The sequence below is a fragment of the Podarcis melisellensis genome (genome assembly GCF_964234715.1).
Source record: "Podarcis melisellensis genome assembly, chromosome: 1".
NCBI lineage: Eukaryota > Metazoa > Chordata > Lepidosauria > Squamata > Lacertidae > Podarcis > Podarcis melisellensis.
The window spans coordinates 132,737,577-132,760,143 of record NC_138528.1 but is presented as its reverse complement, the minus strand read 5'-3'; the positions used below and the strand labels follow the sequence as shown (position 1 = coordinate 132,760,143).

The following is a 22,567-nucleotide window of genomic DNA, read 5'->3' as shown; positions in this document are numbered from 1 at the left end:
AATAATGGGTTATGCATGGAGAACTGTTTTTCTGCTTGCTGTGTGTTGAGATTCTGACACCCTTTTCTGCTTCTTGTCACCTTTCAGGCAAAGGATGGAGATGTCACAAAGATGTGAGAGGCAGACCAGTGTTTAGAAGCTGTGAATCCTTCCTTCTGCTATTTTACACACTTTTTTTAACACACTTTATTGCCAACACAGGGAATGCTGTCTGATGATGTAGGCTCTTGTAACTTAACATACAGAAGAATTTTTTTTTACCCCCATAAGAGTCTCCTTGCTGATGGGTAGCATGCTTATTTATGATATGATGAGGTAAAAATACACAAAGAATTTTTAAATCATTGCAGAAGAAGAAGAAGAAGAAGAAGAAGAAGAAGAAGAAGAAGAAGAAGAAGAAGAAGAAGAAGAAGAAGATATGGAGTATCAAGATTTATTGGAAAGGACAACACCTTTATGGTTATCACCTATAGAAGCCAGCACCCCAAAGAAAATAAATATGATGGAGAAGCGGGGTAAACATAAAGATATAGAGGTGGTCTGGAAGATGGTCAACTGGTGCAAAATGCTGGGATGTTGGTGGAAGCCAGGCAGTTGGAGCATCCTTTCTGACGTGACGTGGTCCAAAACTGGGACACCATCTTCCAGGGCGGCACTCCTGCACAAGTCATATGACCTGTGTGAGATTGCGGCCCCTCAAAAAGTGATTTTTCTGGGCACAGAAAATGTGCATTTTTGGTGCAGTGCCCAAAAATGTGTCTTTTAGGGCACCATGACCGAAGAAAGCACAGCCTGAAATTTTGGCTGCTTAACTCTCACGAGGTGTCTCATTTTTCCCAAGGCAATTGATGTTGGAGCATGCAATACCTATATTATACTAGTTTCATTGGTTGCTAGTGCATTTTTGGGCCTAAGTTAAAGTGCTTCAGTCAATATCGTAGTACTCCACAGTTTGTTTTATTTTCTTGTTGTATGGTTTGGTTTGTACTTGCTATTGCAAAACAGTAATATACATATTTTTAAAAGTGGGGGAGGAAAGAAAGATAAACACCAGGAGGACAAAGGCACACACCAACCAATGGCCTGGCTATATAGTGCATTTCAATTGCAATCCCATGCGCTCTGAGCTGGGAGTAAGTCCCATTGAACTGAATGAGACATATCAGATGGTGCTCTGTCAGGAAGGTTAGTAATTTATTAAAATTTAATCATTTGGGTCATTGGAAATGCATGGTACTTGCTTGCCCAAATCCAGCCCCACCTCGTGAGTTCATGCTGGTGTTGTAAATTAGTGTGTGTTAGTTCACTGCAGTACAAAAGGCCTCCCATAATTTCCTAGTCACAAGAATTACCGGTACCTGAGAATGTATTGTGGGCCACTACTAGTTCATAAAGGCATTTAAGAATTTCTACCAAGTAAAACTCCTTATTGCATTGTGTGTGTGTGTGTGTGTGTTTTATGCTGTTGTTAAATACTGGGGTTTCCTAAATACAAGAATATGTCAAGTGACATTGAACAAGGGAATATTATCGGTATTTTTAATTAATTTTTGGCACCTGCCAACATTTTCAAGGACTGAGATAAAATAATATAGAATCTATACCTCCCTCCCTCCCTCCTGATGTCTCCTTGTTCTGTAGTAGTTCAAGCAATCTAAAATACTAGTAGGGGAAAAAAATTATAGCAAAATGTCATCAGATATGACAGAAAGTTACAGGTCATGTTAAATATTGAAGATAAAGCTACTATCATCTGTTAGTTATTGGATTTGAGAGCCAAGTATTTTTATTATGCACTAGGTGAGGAATACTTTATAAATCACAATAACTTTTGGCATGCAATAACATCCAGCCTTATTAATATAAACTGCAAGGATTTTTTTTAAAAAATGTTGGCAGTAAAACCAGCCTTTTCAGAAATCCTTGGCATTCATTCATACCCTGCAGGTTTGCACATCACCTTTAAGTGCTAAATATGTTCATTACGTCATACACTGAATTATTTTTTTTTGCAATGGAGGTTCGCATTGCAATGAAATATCCATTACTACTCTGTGTGTCACTACTAAGAGAGGCTAGCAAGTCCACAGTGACAAAGCCCGACTGAACATGCCAACTGACACTTGGGAAAGACACAGCCACTGAATTCACAAGATAGCCTTGGTACACCATGTGATCGCTCTCTTAAAACAAGACTTATTAAACCAGGTACGATGTTTATGCTACAAATTTGTTGTAATGTATGATGTTGGTCTTTTGTTTTTGTTTTGCTTTGGTTCTTGTCTGTTTTTTGGTAAGTTTTGGCGGTTTTAAATTTGGAGGTTCAAGTACATTATGGTGGTGTGACGGGCCAATGGCCGTAATAAAGATCAATCAATCAATCAAACCAGGTGTGTACAGTTTTGACATGTGGCTGGAGGAGGCTGCACCAAGAGTTCAGGAGCCATGGCTGACTGCTGGTTTGGACCCAAGCTTGCAGAAGCTGCGAGAGGGGCAATAATAGACACTCTTGGGGTATCATGTTCTGTAGCCTCTCCACTTGAAGACTCCAGGTGTAAATGTGTGCGCCTTGATTTTCCAACACAACCCTGGCTGAGCCCCTGGAACCCCTGGGGTCTTGCTACTGCACGGCAGTGTTTTGGAGTGGTGTTCAACATTGTTCTGCTTTCCTGTGGGTCACATCCGACAAGTTCTAACATTACTTTCTTGACATGGAATTCTCTTGCTTGCTTTCTATCTGCCTGTCTTCTTTTCTACTTCAGAGAATGCACAGTCCTGCCCACAGTCCACTGAAAAGAATCTGGAAAACATCTCAAGGAATGATGAAGGGAGTATTCAGCAGCATATCTCAGAAGGGAACAACAAGGGAAACTCTGAAAGGGAGGCTAATCTGGGAGAAATCTGGGAGGCTGTACTTTAGAATATTGGAATGTTATGGCAATTTTTAAAAGCTTGAAAGAGATTTTCTGTCTTTCCCCCTCCTTAAGTAGCTAATGCAGCTAATGATTTAGTGTTCAAATATATTCAGGTGTTATGCTTTCTTTTAGATTTAAATGAGAAGTGTAATGAATATCCCCCCCCCAAAAAAATGCATGTCAAATTGTTTCTATTTCACAAATACTCAAAATCTCAACTGTGAAAGTTCCATTTGCATGTGATAATTTCCACAACACTAAATCCGAGCAATTTATTTCCACTATGGCTTCAGCTGAAATTAAGGCTGATGTTTCTTGCACATGAAAAGCCCTGCTAGATTGAGCATACTAAAGGTCCATTTAGTCCAGTGTCTTGTTTCCAACCGTGGCCGGCCTGATGCTTCTGGGAAGCCCATGGAGAGGGCGTGAAATCAACAACCCCTGTCTGCAGCCCCGCAGCTGGCATTCCAAGCTATGTTGCTTCTGAAGGTGGAGGTTCCATTTGGTTATCATGTCTAATAGCCGTTGATATATTAGGCTCCATTTATGCCGCGGTTGCCCAATTCAAGTGGTCCTCTTCTAGACCATGAGATGTAGGTGAAAAGTGTGTTTTGCCAAATGATGCTGAGGACCATAAATGAACCATCAGATTGCACCCCTCTCCTTCCTTCTCTCTCCCTGGCACAATGGGTCAGTGTGTCTGGCTGTTAAGCAGAAGCTTGGAGGTTTGAGCCCACCCAGGGACAGCTGTGGGCAGGATTCCTGCACTACAGGGAGTAGAACTAGATGACCCTTGGGGGGGGGTCCCTTCCAAATCCACCATTCTAAGATTCTATGGTTTTCTAATTCCGCTTCCCACTCCATTTTCTATTTAGATGTCATCGGATTCAATAGCAGCAGCCCTTGCCCTCCAAACCAGAATGAGAAAGCCACTTCATTCAGACCATGTGTTCTGGTCGTAGTTTGGAGGACAATCACTCAGCAGAAGGTAGAGATGAGTGAATCTGTCAGTTTTGGCTTACTACGTTTCTTGTTTCTGACTTAAATTCAGTTTGGCATCAGTTTATTTTCCACTAACATGTGCATTTTTAATGCACATCTTACCCCAGCACACAAATTTTGGTACACCTTACTTGGCTTGAAAGTGGCACTACAAAATTCAGAAAAAAACGTAGATTCTGATGTCCTATAGCTATGTTTCAGCTCACATATTTTTTGGAACACTCCAAAATTGCTAGATTTGCCTTTAAATGCAAACAGAATGGAATTTCTCCCTAGGAAACCTCCTAAATATTAAGAGCAGTAGAGGGGTCCTCTTGGTAGTTAAACCTTCCTCAGAAGTTTGGGTGGCCTGAGAGAGGGCATTTTCTGTGGCAGAAAATAACCAAGTTATAGGGTTCCTTCCCTTCAAAGGATCACCTGCCTTCTTCACTATACAGCTTTCAGCAAATGCTGAAGCCACACCTCCCTGTGGCGCAATGAGTCAGTGCCCCTGGCTGCTAAAAAGAGGATTGGTTCTTCCAGCCCACCCAGCGAAGGCTATGGACACGATTCTTGCATCTCAGGGGGTTGGACTACATGAACCTCAGGATCCCTTCCAACTCTACAGTTCTATGATTCTATACCCTGACTTTTGACACCTGAGATGTGTGTTTTCAGGGCCTGTGACTAGAATCTATTTTTATTTTATTTTTTTGTTTTTACTCTCAATTTTAAATCATGGGACCCGCTCATGATGGGTGGATAAAACAACAACAAAGTAAGCTGCAAGAAAATTTGAATAGTGATACTCATTTTAAGAACTTTGGGAGAGGTGTGGGTTTTTGTTTTTGTTTTAAAAAACTGATCTTTTGCTTTGTAGTGGAAAAGGATGTCTTGAGACAAACTTAGATGGTATTTCCCATCCTCATCTGTTTAGCCAGAGATAACAGGGATTGAACCTGGAACTTTTTCCATGCAAACCATTGTATGGCTGGTTGATTTGTTTTTGCCACCTAGTGGCTAAAGAGTTTAACGAACTAAGGGCTTTCCACACTTACCTTTTAGAGTGGTACAGTTGCTGTTTGCTCTGATGTTTGTAAGAGTGAATTTGGAGCTGACCATCTGCATTTGGGGTCACATGCTGCTGTTATTAGAAAATGAATATGGTTTTCCCCTTCCAGACTAATGGTGGCTTGTGCCTGAATTGAGAAAAGTTCCATGGCTGTCATGTTGACGCTTGCATATCCTCATACTCCTCCAGACAGTAAAAGTAACAGCTATGAGCATGTGCATGGGGATAGCTCTTTCATGCTGTTGCTTTTGTGCATTTGTTTGTGGTATATAATGCCTGCTATTATAACCTTGTGGGATTAGAAGAGGTGGCATGCGCCTCTCTCTACACCTCGTCCCAGAACTCTTGTCGTGATCTGCCTTAGTCTCTTCAGAACATCCCAAACTGAAAGCTTACATTGGTCAGATGTCTCCTAAATCATGCCCACCAGCCCCACTGCCTTCAAAGAGACATCAGGAGAATGCTGAAACTCAGGCATCCCTCCAGATGTTTTGGACTACAATTCCCACCATCCCTGACCACTGGTCCACCAGTGATTATACCACTATAAAGGCCCGTTTGGAAAGCCCCTGGGACTGAGCATGATCCTAGAGAGTTATTATTGCTTCCCTAAGAAAAACACCAGAATGTCACTAAATATTGACTACATGGGCATTGGTAGGGGGTGGTCTAGGGGACCGGAGACCCAGTGCTCTGTGCTAGACAACAGATTTCCTGGCTCTTCCCTTAAAAAAACAAAACACACGCAACTTCTTTTTCCTACTTTGCTTACAGGACAGCTGAACCAGGGACCACACAGCCTGTGTTGCCACTTGAGGCAAAACAGAAATTGCCCTGTCACTGCCATCACTTACCCTGCAACATCTGCCACTCAGACAAGTGGCAACAGCCCCGGCTGGTCTCAAATGAGATTGTGCCAATTTCCACCTAGACCCTGTCAAAATCATGCAAGATATCACACTCTTGGTGAGATCTTGCCGGAAATACGCACAATCTCACCCAAAATCAGAGCAAATGCCAGGACCGCTTCTCTGGAGATGGCAGAGGCAGCAGATGGCATTAGGCACCACCCAATGGCTGTGCCGGTCCTGAGCTGCGTGCATGCCCAGTACAGCGCTGGTGAGACCCCTAGCCACCCACCATTTTCATTTGCCCAGAGGCACTCTGCATATGTCTGCCAATGTCTGATGTGGGTCTTGTCTCTAGTACTAAACAATAACCCAACTAGGCCAGAATGAATGGTTAGAAGTTGCCCTATTCCTGGTGTGATCATCCCTATTTAAAAGTATGTTCTCTGCTCCTGAGTTTTGGGACTTTCTCTGCAAGATATTAAGCCTTCAGTTATAAGGGCCTAAACATGGGGTGTCTGGAAAAAAGGGCAGTGAGCGCAGATCTGGGTTTTCATCAGAACGTATATTGGGATATGTGCCAATGCGCTGGAAGACAGCATACCACTGGGAAAGATTTGAATCTTTGTGGATTTGCACCTAGTTGAACAGTTCCTTCCCTTAAACAGTAGATGTCACCGTTGTCATTCCAATGAGAGAAAGAAAAGTTAAAAGCAGCTTGTATATGATACCCTGTGAATCTGTTTTGACGCAGAAAATGTTGAATGATAACATGGACATTTTTTTAACAGTCCAAAGTTCACAGTGTACTGTTAACAACAGTTTAGCCAGTATTCCTCACTCTCAACGAATTTGTAGCCAAGATAAACTGCATTTAAAAAATCATCACATTGACAAGGTATACTGTAGATATTGCTTACTGTTTCAACATTAAAGGCTAGTATTCAACTAACTTTTACTCAGCATAGACACATTTAAATTACTGGACATAATTTAATCATGTTCATTAATTTGAGCAGGTCTAACACTGAGTAAAACCTAGCTGAATACCTCCCAAAGTCCCCCACCCAGCCTTTTACAGTCTTCTCAAACCCAGTGCTTTTTTCTTAAAAAAAATGTTTAGGGGTACTCTCATTTTCCTACTCATATTGAAATGAGGCCAAACTTAGATTCACAAAATGTTTAGGGGTATGCGTACCCCTGTGTTCCCCCAGAAAAAAGCACTGTTCAAACCATTTGTGGATATAATTTATTTTAGTGCAAGGGGGCAGATGCAAAAAGGGTAATATAGACAAACTGTCATCCACTAAACAAGGCTTTATGTGAATGTGGTCCTGAAAATTGAATTCATGAGGCAAGCACTAAATAAACAGGAAAGCCTGGAATGCTTGACTAATTTATAGCTGAGCCGTGAAAGCCGATTAATAACCGAGCCACAGCCTTTTATCAGAATGCTTAAGATATTAACTTTGTACACAGCACAATCCAGCACATCAGGGCCAGCCCAAGACATTTAGGCACCTGAGCCACCAAAGGGCATTCCCCTCCTGCCAGGAAAGAAGGCGTGAGTGAAGAAGTACATCAGGAACAAAGTGGGGGGTGAAATCAACCTTACCTGATGGTTGAAGTGGGAATCAAAGGCTGCCACAGAGTCGGTGAGGGTATACTCATTAATCAAGCTATGAACATAACCTAAGACAACAAGAGTTTCTGCTCAGTGCAAATTAGGAAAGGTGATGACTACAGGGCTACAATAACCAGTGCTATTTTTCTAGAAAGAGAGATGGCGGAACTCACCCTGAATGCCTCCCTTGTTCTCTTACAATGACAACGGCACCCACCTGAGAGGTTCCAGAACTGAGTTCCAGCAATTTCTGGCTGAAAAAAAGCCCTGTCAAGATCCTGCTTCTTGTGGCACTTTGCAGTAATTTTATGTAGGGATGAATGAACCTGTCAGTTTTGGTTTCTGTGTTTCTCATTTTTCCTATCTCAAATTCAGTCCACCCCTTGTCACGGGCCTCATGGTGCCACCAGGCTCAGGCACAGAGTGGCAGGCAGAGACAAGCAAGGAGGGGGAGCAGGAGGATGAAATGGTGGGGGGCTGAGACCAAGGAACAGGGTCTGGAGGAGGCAGGATATGGCTGCTCCAGATGGGGAGCAGGACTCCCACCTCCCCCCCTCCCTCCCTCCCTCCCCAGGGAAGCTTCAATGGGGTGTCAACCAACTGCTGCAGGTAGAAGAAATGGATCAAGAAGGGGCGGATCAGCCCCATTCCTCCCTAATACAGTGCACATCTGGAACTTGACATTTTCACAAGGCACAGGAGTCTTGCCAATGAGCTCACATGGTGGGTGGGCGGGCTAGCCTATTGGGACAACTCTGTTGCTTCTGTGCAGTTCTGACCTCCTTGCCTAAATCTTGGATGCCTTAAACTTGGATTGCTGCTTCTAGATGAGATAGTTCCAACTTCCCTGTCAGCTAACCTGAGCATTAAGGCTGCTGTGACCCACTACCTGTTGCAGAACTTGCACTTTTAATCAATAAAGATATTTTCCTTCCTCTCAAGGAAGAGCCTGTGTCACCATAGTCTGAGTGGGAGCAGGGACACAGTTCCTCAATCGTGGGGTTGTTGTTTTCTTTAAAAAAGAAGTCCTTGTGAAAATCCATCAACATTTTAGTGTGCATATGTACTAAAACACACAATTTTACAAGCAATCTTCCCTTAACGTTATGCATTTTGTTTATTTTCACTAAATATTTACACTTTTGTGCACACTTTTTGTAGAAGAACTGTATCTCAAAATGTGGAGGAGAGTGAATTTTGAAAGCTAGTTCTTTTTCCGTTCACATAATTTAAATGGTCCATGTATGAGGACTTTGCTATCAGTCCCAGGGATCATGTGTCATAAATATCATGGTGTGTCCTCTGCTCCATTGTGACTGTATCTTACCTTCAGTTCAATGAGAAACAGGACCTGCTTCACTGATGAATTTTTCCATATATATTCATAAAGCATAGCTATCTTGCCTGGTCATGAATATGCATGTTAGGATATCACACACTGGCATCACACCTGTGTGTGTACAGCAAAATAAATAAACTATATTCCACAGAAAGGAGTGATTTGTATGCATGCATACAATAACAAACTTAGTTGGTCTCTAAGGTGCTACTGGAAGGATTTTCACAAGATTCAGTTTTCACTGTGAAAGATGCTGTTTCAGGAGTGCCAAATTGTTCATGCAAAAAGCCCTCTACTTCCTGCATTTCACATCTTTTTTCAAGATTGCCCACTGCTATTATTGTCTGCTGCTCTGTTGTATTCTGCTAACTCTAAGTGTTTATGATGTTTGTCCTGGGCAAGCCCTAGTAGTTGAGGAGGGAAAGGAAAGAGAGGGGGGGGGGCTGTACGCTGAGCATGTGACTGTTATGAATCATTTGAATCTATTTCTCATGGATAAAGGCATAAATATAAAATGCTGCTTGGGCACAATTGCTTTTACTGAAAAGACTTCTTCACTTCATTATTTCAACCAATTGGGGCTCACTCAGTGATATGATCATGTAGCCAAATCTGATTCATGACAAGATGCCTTGATAGCATTGTCTTCACCATATAATCCCTGACTACCTTGGGAAGTGTTGTGAAGAAGCCATTTAAAGTTATAGACATGGAGCAAGTACATTCCTTGCATCGCTTCCATCTTCAACACAGGCTAGAAAGAAACACGTCCTGTTGCCTGCAGTTGGGGCACCGTCTTGCTGCGCTGGTTTCCTTGGCAGCAGGATTGCACCCCCTCTTCTGCCAGCACTTGCTGCCTTACAGATTGGCGCGTATTTTTTCACAAAGAGTTGTCTAAATGGCTGCAAAGGGGATTGTTTCACAGGTGGGAAAATTTACTAAACGCACAAACACCCATTCCAGTTCATCATTAATGGACACGTATTCCCTGCAGAGATTATTTCTGATAAGAAAGGCAGACAGCTACATGGATTGCAGAAACCTTCACTCATGACATTTGCAGGGAAATGTAAATGACCCCTTGTCCCTTGAACATCAATGTGTGAATTGATTGTTTATTGCCCTTATTAGTTCTGTTATTCACTAGTTTACCCCACCCCTTTGCTGGTGTAGATGCCAAAAGTTGAAACTGCCTGAAGATTATTGGTGGCTTGCTGATGCTACCCTGTTAAACTAAAGGGTTAAAGAACTGCCTAAGGATGATTCATTGTTACATCCAATGTTTTAGGTTCACTTCTTATTAAACAGTCCCAATTCCTCTTCCTTTAACTAGTTTAAATTGTTGCTTTCTACTCTCTCAGATCTGTGTATTGGAAAGAAATGTCTAATAAGGCTTGCATTTTGTTGACAATGTCCAATAAAATGTTGCTGATTCTTTAATGTAAATTTTCATCAAGAAGCAAGAGGAAAGAAGCAGTGGGGTGGGGGTGGGGGTGCCTGGATTGCAAGACATCTAGAAATTTACCTGACACCTTTCTAACTAGTAATGCTTTAAAAAGGAATTTGAGACTCAATCCCAGACACATCACATCAGCATCAGAGTGGCACTGCACCAGGTGTTAGAATCAGGCTAGGAATCAGTTTAAATCTAAGTACTCCAGCTGGAATAATTTGTGCATTGGATTGAATATAAGGCATATTTAAAGAAGGTAGCTGAACAAACACAATAGGCACCTGGTACCAATCTATTGCTATTACTTCAGTATAGAAATTGAATATAGATAAAGAATCTGTAGCTGCTAGGAGTCCAGTTGAAATCTAAGAAGCAATTTGCTTGTAACATCCAATTGATTATAATTCATGTGGGTGGGTGGAACCATGCGGGGGCTGGCATTGCTAATGAAAGCTGCAGCATGGCATATTGATACTGTAGGCTTAAATGTCAACTGCAGCTTTGAGATTTTTTTAAAAACCATACTGCTTGTTTAAACAGTGGGATGAGAAACGGAAGATATTAAATTTGAACTTAGTGTTGCCTTCTAAACTTGGTCATAGTTCTTCTACTAGTATAGCACTTTTGCACATTGCACACATTTTGGCATGTAGGGCGGGTGGTAGCTTTGCATGCACAGGAAATTGTGGGGACCAGACCTGTGCTGTGAAGACTGCTGTCTGCGCTCCAGGAGGGTGTTTGGACTGCATTATCGGCTGCCAACTATTGTTTGCTCCCCCACAGTCTGAAATAATGTGTACTGTACAGTACACTGGTTGTTTGTTGTTCAGTATCCAATGTTTTTTTGTTTTCTCTTCCAAATGGTTGGTCTTGTGATTTACATTTGCATTTACATGATTACATTTGCATTTACATGATACATTGACATCATTTTATGTATGACTTGTAACAACAGGTTGTTGACTTATGAGTGGACCCCATTGTACCACAACATGGTGCTGAAGAGAAGCAATGAGAAACCATGGTGATCTCCTATTTTGTATGGGACTAAACCTATTCAGAATCAGTTTCCCACAAATTGCTTTATTCACCCATTTAACAATAACAGAGTAAGGCTTTACACACAACTCTAATTTGTCAGTTGAACAACAATACTGTAAATCAAATTAAAAACCCCAAAGGTGAATTTCACACCTGGTCTTTAAGGGTTTGAAATATTGTAACATTTGTAACAATATTGTAACATTTGTTGAAGCAGCATCATTACATCAGAAGCAGCAACATTCATCTGAGTTGCCTGTGGTCCCAGGAAAGCTGTTCTCCAGAAAAGTGCAAATCCAAGTCTGGCAGCCACTCTTAGAAGGTGCAGTCTCTAAACTATTGACTAGTTAGAGTTGTGTGTGTCTGTGTGCATTAAAATAAATAAATAACTACAGTTAGGATTTCCAGTGATGTGTCCCTGCCTTGAGGACAGCCTTGTCTGTACTCTTTAATATTAACCACAAAGGTATTCCATATTGCATATCCAATGTTAATGATTTTTCCTTTGCCAATTTCAATTTGAAAGTCAGCTTCTCGGCCACTGCAATATGCCAGATGTGTTTTGTCCAGTTCCCCACTGTTCAATGGTCAGCCTGCTTCCAATTCTTTGCCATTTCCACTTAGGCAACTGCTAACATGAAACCAATGAATGTCCCTGTGTAACTCTCCCACCCCTCAGTTTCTTCCTCCCAAATGTTTAACAATGTCAACACTGGTGACGTTAACAATAGACTGCTTTCTTATTTTTCCCATTTAAAAAAGTCTCACGGTACATTATCACATATAATCATCATCATTATAGCTGAAACCATTACAAAAGATAAAACACATAAAACAGAGAAAAACAGAATATGAATATATAAGGTGCTTTGTTCACATCATCTGCAGCAGTCGTCACTCCCTGCACTTCTAACATGGGCCACTCTGAGAGGTACCACAGTTATGAACCCATTTTAAGGAATTTTCTCAGTTGACCACTGATAAATAACAAAATGGTAGTTGATTTCAAATTCTGTTCCTGGGACCAGTAGAAATCTGCCCACCCAGATCATCCTCCCTTGCTATTCTCAAAGTGCTGGAGGAAAGTGTTGCTGTCTCATCGCAGTCTGTTTTTAATGAAAGCGTGGGTGCTGTGCTGTTTTTACTGCAATTATCTGCATGGTTTTAATAGATCTTTATATCTGTATCTGTATAGTTTTAATTCTATTAAAATTTAATTTAAAAAATGTTATCCCACCCCAGTGTTTTTAAATCTCCCCTTAATTTTATCTGTAAGCTGCCTCAAGTCCCTGTCAGGGGCAAAGGTGGGGATACATCCCTCTGAACCACAGCAATGTCAGGACTCTTGGGGCTGGGCTATTGTTGAAGGTGTGTTGTTGGGTTTTGTTGTTGTTGCTGCCATCGATATTCATTTCTTTTGTACCTTTATTTTTAGATCTTATATGGACCCAATCAGGACCGGATTGAGGTTTGATGAAGCCTCAGCTCCTCAATGTAATGGGGCCCTTTATATGTCCAGCTGTCCTTTGTCAACAACATACTGTCACTGTTTTTGTGTGTGGAATATATGCTGCATGGACCTAATAGGTATCTAAAGCCATTTGCACAGAACAGAATATATTTTGGAAAGGTATATCCAGGTTTTTTCCTCTTTACATTTTTGGGGCGCCCTAAGCAGCGCCTAGGACTTGCTGATCGAAAGGTCGGCGGTTCGAATCCCTGCTGCGGGGTGCGCTCCCGCTGCTCGGTCCCAGCGCCTGCCAACCTAGCAGTTCGAAAGCACCTCCGGGTGCAAGTAGATAAATAGGGACCGCTTACCAGCGGGAAGGTAAACGGCGTTTCCGTGTGCGGCTCTGGCTCGCCAGAGCAGCGATGTCACGCTGGCCACGTGGCCCGGAAGTGTCTCCGGACAGCGCTGGCCCCTGGCCTCTTGAGTGAGATGGGCGCACAACCCCAGAGTCTGTCAAGACTGGCCCGTACGGGCAGGGGTACCTTTACCTTTACCTTTAAGCTATAGCTTGTTTAGCTTATACGTAAATCCGGCACTGGATCACCCGATTCATGTGGAGCTGGATCACGCTCTTCGATGCGCTTCATTAATTGCTTAGGGCTCCTTTTGCTGCTACCTTTGTAATCGTGTCAAACCTTTTCCTCTCCTTTGCCCACTGACCGGGCTTCAGAAAGCTGAGGTGACTTTCGATCCATTTTCGTATTCTGACTTTTGCACGTTTTCAAGACAGGGCTGTGGATTGCTCCTCGGCTTTATTACCTTTCTTTCCTTAAGGGCTTTGAGGGGTGGGATGATGATGATGATGATGATGATGATGATGATTATTATTATGATTCTGTTTCTACAGTCGAGCGGTGTATAAACCTTCTGAGCCAGAGAAGTACGGCTTTCTTGGAATGCACGCAGCACCGTCAGGACACGTGTGTGACGCGTGAATTCCCACGTGAGCCGGCCAAGGCACGGGCGGGCGCGCTTTACACTGCGCATGCGAGCCGCGCCTGGTGGGCTGTTTCTTACGCGGCCGCGGAAGGGGCGGGGCTGCGGGGTCGCCTGGGCAACGGAGCGACGCGGCGCGGCCTGGTCGGCGGGCCGGGCTGAGGCGGCGGCGGCGGCGGGCATGGAGGAGGCGGCGACGGTGACGACGACGGAGGGCACCTTCTGCCTGCAGCGTATCCTTGGGCCGGGCGCAAACCCAGCAGGACCGTCGCCCGTGTAATTCGTTAGAAACGTCCTGCTATCCTTATCTATCGCTTTCCACCTGTCTAGCCTCTATCTGTCGCCTATCATTGGTCACCCTGTAAGGCATCCCATAATCTAGGCAGAGGACCTCTGGACGGTTATGTCCAGTCAAAGGCAACTCTGGGGTTGGGGCGCTCATGGCGTTTGTCCACAGGCAGGTTTCCGGATCATGTGGCCAGCAGGACTAAGCCGCTTCTGGCGAAACCAGAGCAGCGCATGGAAACACCATTTCCCTTCCCGCCGGAGTGGTACCTATTTATCTACTTGCACTTTGACATGCTTTCAAACTGCTAGGTTGGCAGGAGCAGGGACCGAGCAATGGGAGGTCACCCCGTCGCGGGGATTCAAACCGCCGACCTTCTGATCGGCAAGCCCTAGGCTCTGTGGTTTAACGCACAGCACCACATGTGTCCCTATCTTTCTATCTATAAATAGGGGCACAGGGATCAATATGAGTGTAGGCGTCTATGTTCAGGGGGGAAAGTTCTTACTGCTTTTATTTAAGCGGGTTTGAGCAAACAAATATAGATTAACTCCTCAAACCAAATCCTTGTAGGTGGAAAACTTTGTGCTTTAAGTCCCTTCGGCACTTTTATTCCGTTTGGGACCCCCTCCCCCCTGCATCTGGGTTCATACTTCTATTTCCCCATAAATGTGATGATCCCTGTCGTTAATTTGCATAGTTGTAACAGCAACAAGTGATGTAAGAAAATACGCTTCTCTTAAATCCTGCTTTCTGAAGGCGCTGGGAGCAAACCCCCTTTGTTATGTTTGTTCGTAAATTGCTTTGGGTTGCCTTTGGCAAGACAAAGCGACTAACAAATTTAATAAATAATAATAAGGTGATGTTGTAATTTTTTAAAGCACCTTTTATCTTCCTGCACCCTCCTTCAGTCTTCTTAGGATTGCTTTTCCCAAGAGGAGCTGAGATGGGGCAAAGGTCTCCTTGAAATTTTGCAGCTGGACCTTTTGCATGATAGAAAGGTTTTTGTGGGTTTAGTGGGAGGGGGCTGATCCCAGAAAAATAGGCACTGGGTTGCAACCTTGCAACTCAGTCCTCAGAAGTAACTACTAAGTAGGTGTGCATTGGTTTGTAAGGTAAAGGTAAAGGACCCCTAGACAGTTGAGTCCAATCAAATTTGACTATGGGGTGCAGTGCTCATCTCTTTCAGGCTGTGGGAGCCAGTGTTTGTCCACAGACAGCTTTTCTGGGTCATGTGGCCAGCATGACTAAACCACTTCTGGCACAATGGGACACCGTGACAGAAGCCAAAGTGCCTGGAAACGCTGCTTACCTTCCTGCCATAGCAGGACCTACTTTATTTTTACGTGTATTGGATAAGGATTTTTGTCTCAAAAACCATGTCAAAAAACTGGGGTTGTCCAATACACGGATAGTGGCATGGCGGGGAGAAGCGGCGTGCTGCCAGCCATTCGGTTGGCGGGAGCATGGCTTCCCCCGATGCCGCAGCAAGCGGGGAGCGATCTGGAAGGTGTTTTCTGCCTGCAGCTGCGTGGCGGGGAGAAGTTGCGCACCGCTGGCCAGCTCTTTGATGGGAGCGCAAATCCACCCAATGCCACTGTGCGTGGGAAGCACTCCCTGGATCGTTTCCCATGCGTCGGGGGAGGTTGCGCTCCTGCAAACCTGATGGCTAGAGGGAGTGCAAATTCACCCAATGCCGCTGTGTGTGGGAAACGATCTAGGCTAGGGAGTGTTTCCTGCCCACAGCTGCGTGGGGGGAGAGGCTCAACAACTTTGGGCCATCTCCCCTCCTTTTCTTAAAATATACAAGGGGGCATCTTATAAACAGGAAAGTAGGTATTTATCTACTCTAGCTGGTATGCTTTCAAACTGCTAGGTTGACAGGAGCTGGGACAAAGCAATGGGAACTCATCCCATTGCTCAGATTCAAATTGCTGACCTTACGAATAGCAAGCCCAAGAATCTTGGTGGTTTAGACCACAGCACCATCCACGTCCCTGCATAGGTTTGTACTCTGGACTGAAATGTTGCAGGCTTTGCCATGTAGGTAGAACTCATACTGTATTTCCATGTGATGAATGACAGTGCGTTCATCTTTCCCATTAACTTGATACTAAAGCAAAAACAGACCATCACAATGTTTGCCAGCTTCCAGGGAGCTTGACCCATAGTTTCAGGTTTTGTAGCTGCCCCATTACAGTTCTTAAGGGAAGTTAAATATAAAGATAAAGCGATGGGGAGCAGGCAGTGACAGCATACCCTTTTATTCTTTTCTGACTAATGCACATGTCAGCTGTTTTAGAAGAATGTATCTCTGTAGAGCTAAAGCATAAATACCATCTAATTTCAATAAATATGCCTTGAATTGTGAAATATATTAAACTGCTATTTGAACTACGGTCACCTTATCAGGATAAACTAAAGGCATGCACAATACTCAGGCTGCAACCTGATGGCTTTGGAGTAGTTAATGCAGAATTCCCAATGCAAATCTGCATGGTATTGTGAAACGCTTTTGCTTACCTAGTCAGAGCTTATCACAACTAACTAGTTACAGATAGGTAGCCGTGTTGGTCTGCCATAGTCAAAACAAAAAAAAATCTTTCCAGTAGCACCTTAAATACCAACTAAGTTAGTTCTTGGTATGAGCTTTCGTGTGCATGCACACTTCTTCAGATACACTGAAACAGAAGTCACAACTAACTAGGCAGGCCTAGCAAGAACCTAGGCTTCTCATACCTCCTTCTTCTAGGTTAGTTATTCAGGATCTTCAGGGAAATGAGTTACATTTGAAGTCTAGGATGCAAAAGCACGGTGGGCTTTTATTTTTATAGGACCCAGCTTACCCAATAATAAACTTTAAATCATCACCACCTTTTCCATCGTGTTCCTCCAGTAGAAATATTTCTTTCTCTCTCTCTCTCTCTCTCTCTCTCTCTCTCTCTCTCTCTCTCTCTCTCTCTCTCTCTCTTCTCTCAGAAAGAGCTTGTGACTCAAGTAGACACCAAAGCAGGTACATAAATATATGTCAAAACAAATTGAAAAGAGATCAGTAATGTGATATTGGATATCAGTTAGAAATTTTAAAGTGCAACCTTGCTCTGCCACTGCTTCATGGAGTCCCAGGCTTGCGCCTCCATGCTGTGGCTGTTGGGATCTGAGACTTTGGAGATCTGGTGATTCTAAGGAGACATTCCAGCCAGGCAAAAACATTCAACAAGAGTGCAAAGCAGGTCTAGTGAGGGATCTGGAGGGTGTGTGACTTGAGGCGAGTCTGGAGGGCCAGATAGTCCTGGAGAGTCACATTTTGCCCCAGACCCTGAGGTTCCCACTCCCTGCTATATAGCATACCTGCAAAGTGTCTTTTTCTTGCCTTAAATGTGTAGTCTCCACAGTGAGTCTACAATGAAGTAGCTTAAAGGATCTGCCAAGTCCCATGCCCTTATAAAAAATGTACAGAATGCTTTCTGGTTTGAAGTGCCCTAAATCATCAAGCTTTTTCTTCAGCTGCTCTTATTTGAAATATTGGGTGGATTTGGTGTTGTGACATATTTGTCAGCATTGCAGCATCTTCTAATAACATTTAATAGACATTTCAAAAGGGGGAGGGCAGTGAATGGTACTATAACTTACTTTAGATCACATGATTTGTACCATATTGCATCTCCTTCCTGGCCCCAGTAAAACTTGTGCCTCTCCTATTGTCTTCTTACTACAGACTATCCTGAAAGAGTCGACAGCACAGACTGCCTCTTGTTGTCCAACAGGCTTTGACTCATTTGGTAGCTTCTTATAACGAAGAGTCTTGAGGCACCTTAAAGCTTTAGCTTTTGTGGACTACAGTCCACTTCATCAGTTGCATGAAATGTTATCCGGAGCTGTATGCATATCTACCCAAGCATGCGTAATGGGGCAGGTGGTGGTATAAACAGTAAGGTCAGAAGGAAATTAAATGCAGTAAAGTACAGAGAGTAACAGTCAATAGTGGCTGTCCACAAAAAAACCAGTTATTGTTGATACAGATGTCCAGGCATTGGTGAGCCAATTGACACATGACAGAAATCTTTTTTCTCAATTCATTTCACAAGTGAGAGCATGCAACCACTTGATGAACTGCATTGCAGGGGGTTGGACTAGATGACCCCTGGGGCCATTCCAACTGTATGATTCTATGAACTGTGGTTCCTTTGCAAATCTCCCCTTGAAGTTCCTTTGTTTAAGGTACAAAGGAACATTTTTTTCATATTGCCACCTGTGATGTCAGATTAGTGCCTGTTTTGTGTAGGGACAAGCCTGTTCTGTGTAGTGTGCAGAAGGGCATTGTTGGCAGATGATGGCATGTATCACATTGGAAGATGAGCACGTGAATGAACCACTGATATTTTGGAATACATTATTTGGTTGCCAGCGTGGATGTAGTGGGGGGGGGGGTTCAGCTGCTCCCCCATAAAGTAAATAAAAAAAATACTTAACTAAAAGTAGAAATAATCAGAATATTGGAAATTGAAATGTTCACTGAGGTCACTTGGATGATGTTGTGATGCATTCTACCAACATAACTGGCAACCTGACTGAGTGATAGGTGTGGCTTCTGCAAACTGACCAATCACGTTGCAGGAAGCTTGGTTCTGGAAGCTTCTCATAGTTTCCATGATTTTCTCCTGAGAGTGCGCACCTGCAAGGCCTGTCAACTGGAAGTTTTCCCCAGGCTATTTATAACTCATTACCTGGACACTTTAGTGTCTTTGTTAGAGCATCATTTCTCACCTGCTTTTTCACTTTTGGCCCTACACCCCTGTATCATGTTGGAGATGACCCTTCAAGATGGAAGCCAAGCAGTTCTTATCAGTTGCAAGACTTCGACTGAAGCTGAACTCTGGGACACCATGTGGAAGGAGAAGAAACTCAGCAAAGAGCAGTCCTAGTAAAAGAGGCAGAAATCTTTTACCCTACTACAAAAAGGCTCTGATCTCTCTTGCTCAGTCATGCACCACTTGTACTGTAGGGTGATCATTCAGTACCTTACAGAGAGCAAAGACCTGGCTAAGGTCGACAGTGGCAGGAGAGTCTCAATGGGATATGCTTCCTGAGTGTGCACAGAAAAACTGCATCAGAAAAAAGGAGAAATTGGAGAAGGAAGTGCTGAAAAGGTTTTCAGCAAAGCCAAGAAAACTTGTTTTACCTTAGATTTTTTTTTAAAAAAATGAAATATATGTGTTCTTTGTAATTTTGTAAAATATAATCATTAACTGCATGAAAGGTACTCCCTGATGTTATTTTTTTATTTGACTTCCTAATTTTCAAATGACTGAAGATTTTGACATATTTTTCTGAGCAAAAGAAAAGTAATTTCAAACGACTGCCGTAAGAAATTAATTTAAAACAACTGTTGTTGAGACATTTCATTCCTAATCTGCTAGACAGAGCCAGACACAGGATGATGACAGGTGGGTGTACCCCCCCCCCCCCGCCTGCCCACCCCGCATAAATTCTGGTTATAACTATGGTTGCCAGGGACCCTATAGGGACCCTACAGTTTTGTCCAGAGATATTAGCCCCCTTTTGCATCTTGTGGGTTGCAGTAAACCTGAGAGAGGAGCTTGTAGGTGGGAGTCTGCTATACAAAGGAATAGCATGATACAAAGAGCTGCTACCCACCTTCTGGCTTCTGCCAGGCATTGTGAACACTTTTTAAAGGCCCTCTTTCACCACCCAGTAAAAAGAGCCACAAGTATGCTTTTAAAACACCCAATCAGGATGACTTGTTTGGTGCTGGGGCAACAGATAGCAGACTTCTGTGGCAATTGTGCATTGTGCAGATCATTAAGAAGTTTTAACACCAGAAACACCAAGGTGGAAAATAGTGCCCTTGTGAAGTCTTTTCACCCTCATCCTCTTGACGCAGTGCTTCACATCACAACATCAGTGAATTAGCATTTCCTGTAGAAGTATTTAAAAAAATACAGTCCTAATCCTAGTGAACAATATTTATATCTCATAACAGAAGCATATTTTTGGCAAGCTCATAAATGACAACCCCCCCCCCAGCAATGAAATTAGAAATGATAATTGAATGGACAGGTACTTTATGAATAAATACAGATATTTATTGGAAGATGTGATAACTCTTGAGAGTTTGTAACACAGTGAAGTTGAGATTAGAATCTGTTCCAGCATCCCTGGAGAAAATAGCAACCTGAATTCCTGAAGCAAAGCAAAGCAAATATTCACTAAATGGTGTTCATAAATGTTTGAGAGCTAAATTTTGTTGCCAGATGTATAGTGGCTTTCACTGTTGTGTGTGTAGGCAGTCAAGCAGCAAACTGACAGCTCTGAATAGAATTTGCTTATCCCAAGAATTGCAGAGTATGTGTTGCTCAGTAAATACTGTTTACTGTTTTATACTTAACTTAACATTTAGAGGTTTCAGTAGCAGAAAGCTCTGAAGATGACTACCAATATGAAGAGGTAAGAGACGTTAACACAAAAATTGCAACCTATTTTGTTTTTAAGTACAAATTGTGATATTGATAAGTGACAGAGAAATACAATTTATTTTATTGTTAGCCACAAAAAATAGTCTTACATGCTTTATTATTTATAAATGAAGGGCAAGGTCTATCCCAGAATTAGGGTGATATCTGGTTTTCAACACTGTGCTATATCACCAGCTAAACATCGCAATATACCGATATATCACAATGTCTGAAATAAGGATGTAGCTATGTAGAGGCATTGGCTGGCTTCATGGTTTATCCCACACCTTGATTTTTGCCAGTTCCTGTTCTTGTGATTCGCTGCCCCCTGCATGAGGCAGCGGAGAGCTGAGCCGGCTGCAGGAATTGAGAGAAGTATTGGCTGGTTTCACAGTTTTTCTCACATTGTGATTGTTGCATAGTGCGCTCGCACACACACACACATTTCAACTTCAACATCATCATCATTATTCGTGATATATTGCCAGGTCAAAAATTATGAAACCGATGTCGCAATATGAACTTCAAACCTACTTACAAGAGGGATATTGACATGGGATTCTATGGATCCCTATTTTCACACACACCTTTTGTGCCCACGCAGATTAGAAGGTCTCTGTGCACTGTGTATCTTCATTATCCTCCATCCTGCCCTCCCTCTTGCCCAGATGTAATTTACTTAAACCCTAAACTCAGTAGATCTGACTAGGACAAAATGTGATAAAAGTGTACACTGAACTGATCTTCTGATCCTGTAAAGGTTTGGTTTGGTTTTTTGTTCACTGAATACTGATGTGGAGAGAGGAGAAAACAATACCTGGTGTAATTTTTCACAAGTGCTGTGCCTGGTTTTATTTTATTCTTTTGCAATTCTTTTTTCTCCTTAACTTTGTATTGTGGTTTCTAAAAAGACATATAACGAACAATCCCCATTCCATGCATGTAAATGTAAATAATACAGTCAAACATTAAGTAAGTTTGTAAATAAGCTGGAAATAGAATTGGCCTGATTTAGGATAGAAAATATCTGAATGTTTTTAATCTTATTCTTGCGCAGTTGGTGCCTGAAAAAAATAGTATGTTGTATCAATGAAAAGCTGGTGACTTTAAGCAGAAATTTGTTAATTAGTACTATCTTAATTTAAAATCAGTTAAATGCATCTGGTTAATCCATTCTGGGATAGTACTGGCCACTTGGTGCCTGAATGTTCAACTTATATTTTCATAGTTGCAAGCCTACATTTATGTATGCAAGTGCACATAATTTGTAATGTACCATTGATTCTGTTTATCCCAAGTAATTTATAGGCATTCTCACACTGAAAACAGTGCATGCACTTTTATACTTACGTGTCCATGAAAATGAAAGATAATAAGAAACATCCTGCTTATAGTTTTTCCATTTATTCCTGCTGAATAGTAAAAACATCCATGTAAAATTGCTCAGGGACAGGACTCTGATATGAACCAAATCCTACTGATGCCACAGATAAATATGCTCAGAGACTTCTGAACTTCGGGTAAAACTATGGTCTATAGTACGCTCTCACTTTTAATATCCCATGATTTGGTACACATTTCTAGAACGCTAATTTCATGTAGACTTTGATCCAAAGCAACATATGAGGAGAAGTTGTATTCTCATGCAAAGGAAAACATTACAGGCATTTTTGTGCATTTACCAAGTTCGCCTGTACAAAATTAGCAGTCTTTAATTGACAGAAACAGTAAACATAGTACCCCATTAAACTGGCAACCTAGTGTCCTGATCTAGAATATTGTGTATATATTGCATTTGAATATGGAGTTCTCAGCTCATTTAAATAGATGGACCTTATAGCTTCTCCATCCCATAAATACTTATGCAGATTGGGTCCCCTGATGAAAATGAATAAAGAAGGTATATTAGTTAGGGGTATTAAGATATAAGGAAATAATCTTATACTGAATCTGATCTCTGGCCTATGCTGTCTAGCAATACCTCCGCTGGGGTTTCAGAAATTCCTAGTTCTATCACCTAAGACCCTTATTTAGGTAGAGACACGACTAAGCAAGTAAACAACAACAACAACAAAAACGAAATAAG

The 22,567-nt window shown here is 42.4% G+C and overlaps 1 protein-coding gene across 3 annotated transcripts in view; it reads left to right on the top strand.

Annotated features, from left to right (window-relative positions):
* Nucleotides 1-13,846: 13,846 nt before the first annotated feature.
* Nucleotides 13,847-22,567, top strand: part of SPAG16 (sperm associated antigen 16) — a 399,910-nt gene continuing 391,189 nt past the window's right edge. For all 3 annotated transcript variants that reach the window (XM_081924719.1, XM_081924718.1, XM_081924720.1), the window contains exons 1-2: nucleotides 13,847-13,952; nucleotides 20,427-20,473. In XM_081924719.1, coding sequence (XP_081780845.1) covers nucleotides 13,901-13,952; nucleotides 20,427-20,473 — 99 coding nt within the window. In that variant the 5' untranslated portion in view covers nucleotides 13,847-13,900. The remainder of the gene's footprint in view (nucleotides 13,953-20,426; nucleotides 20,474-22,567) is intronic.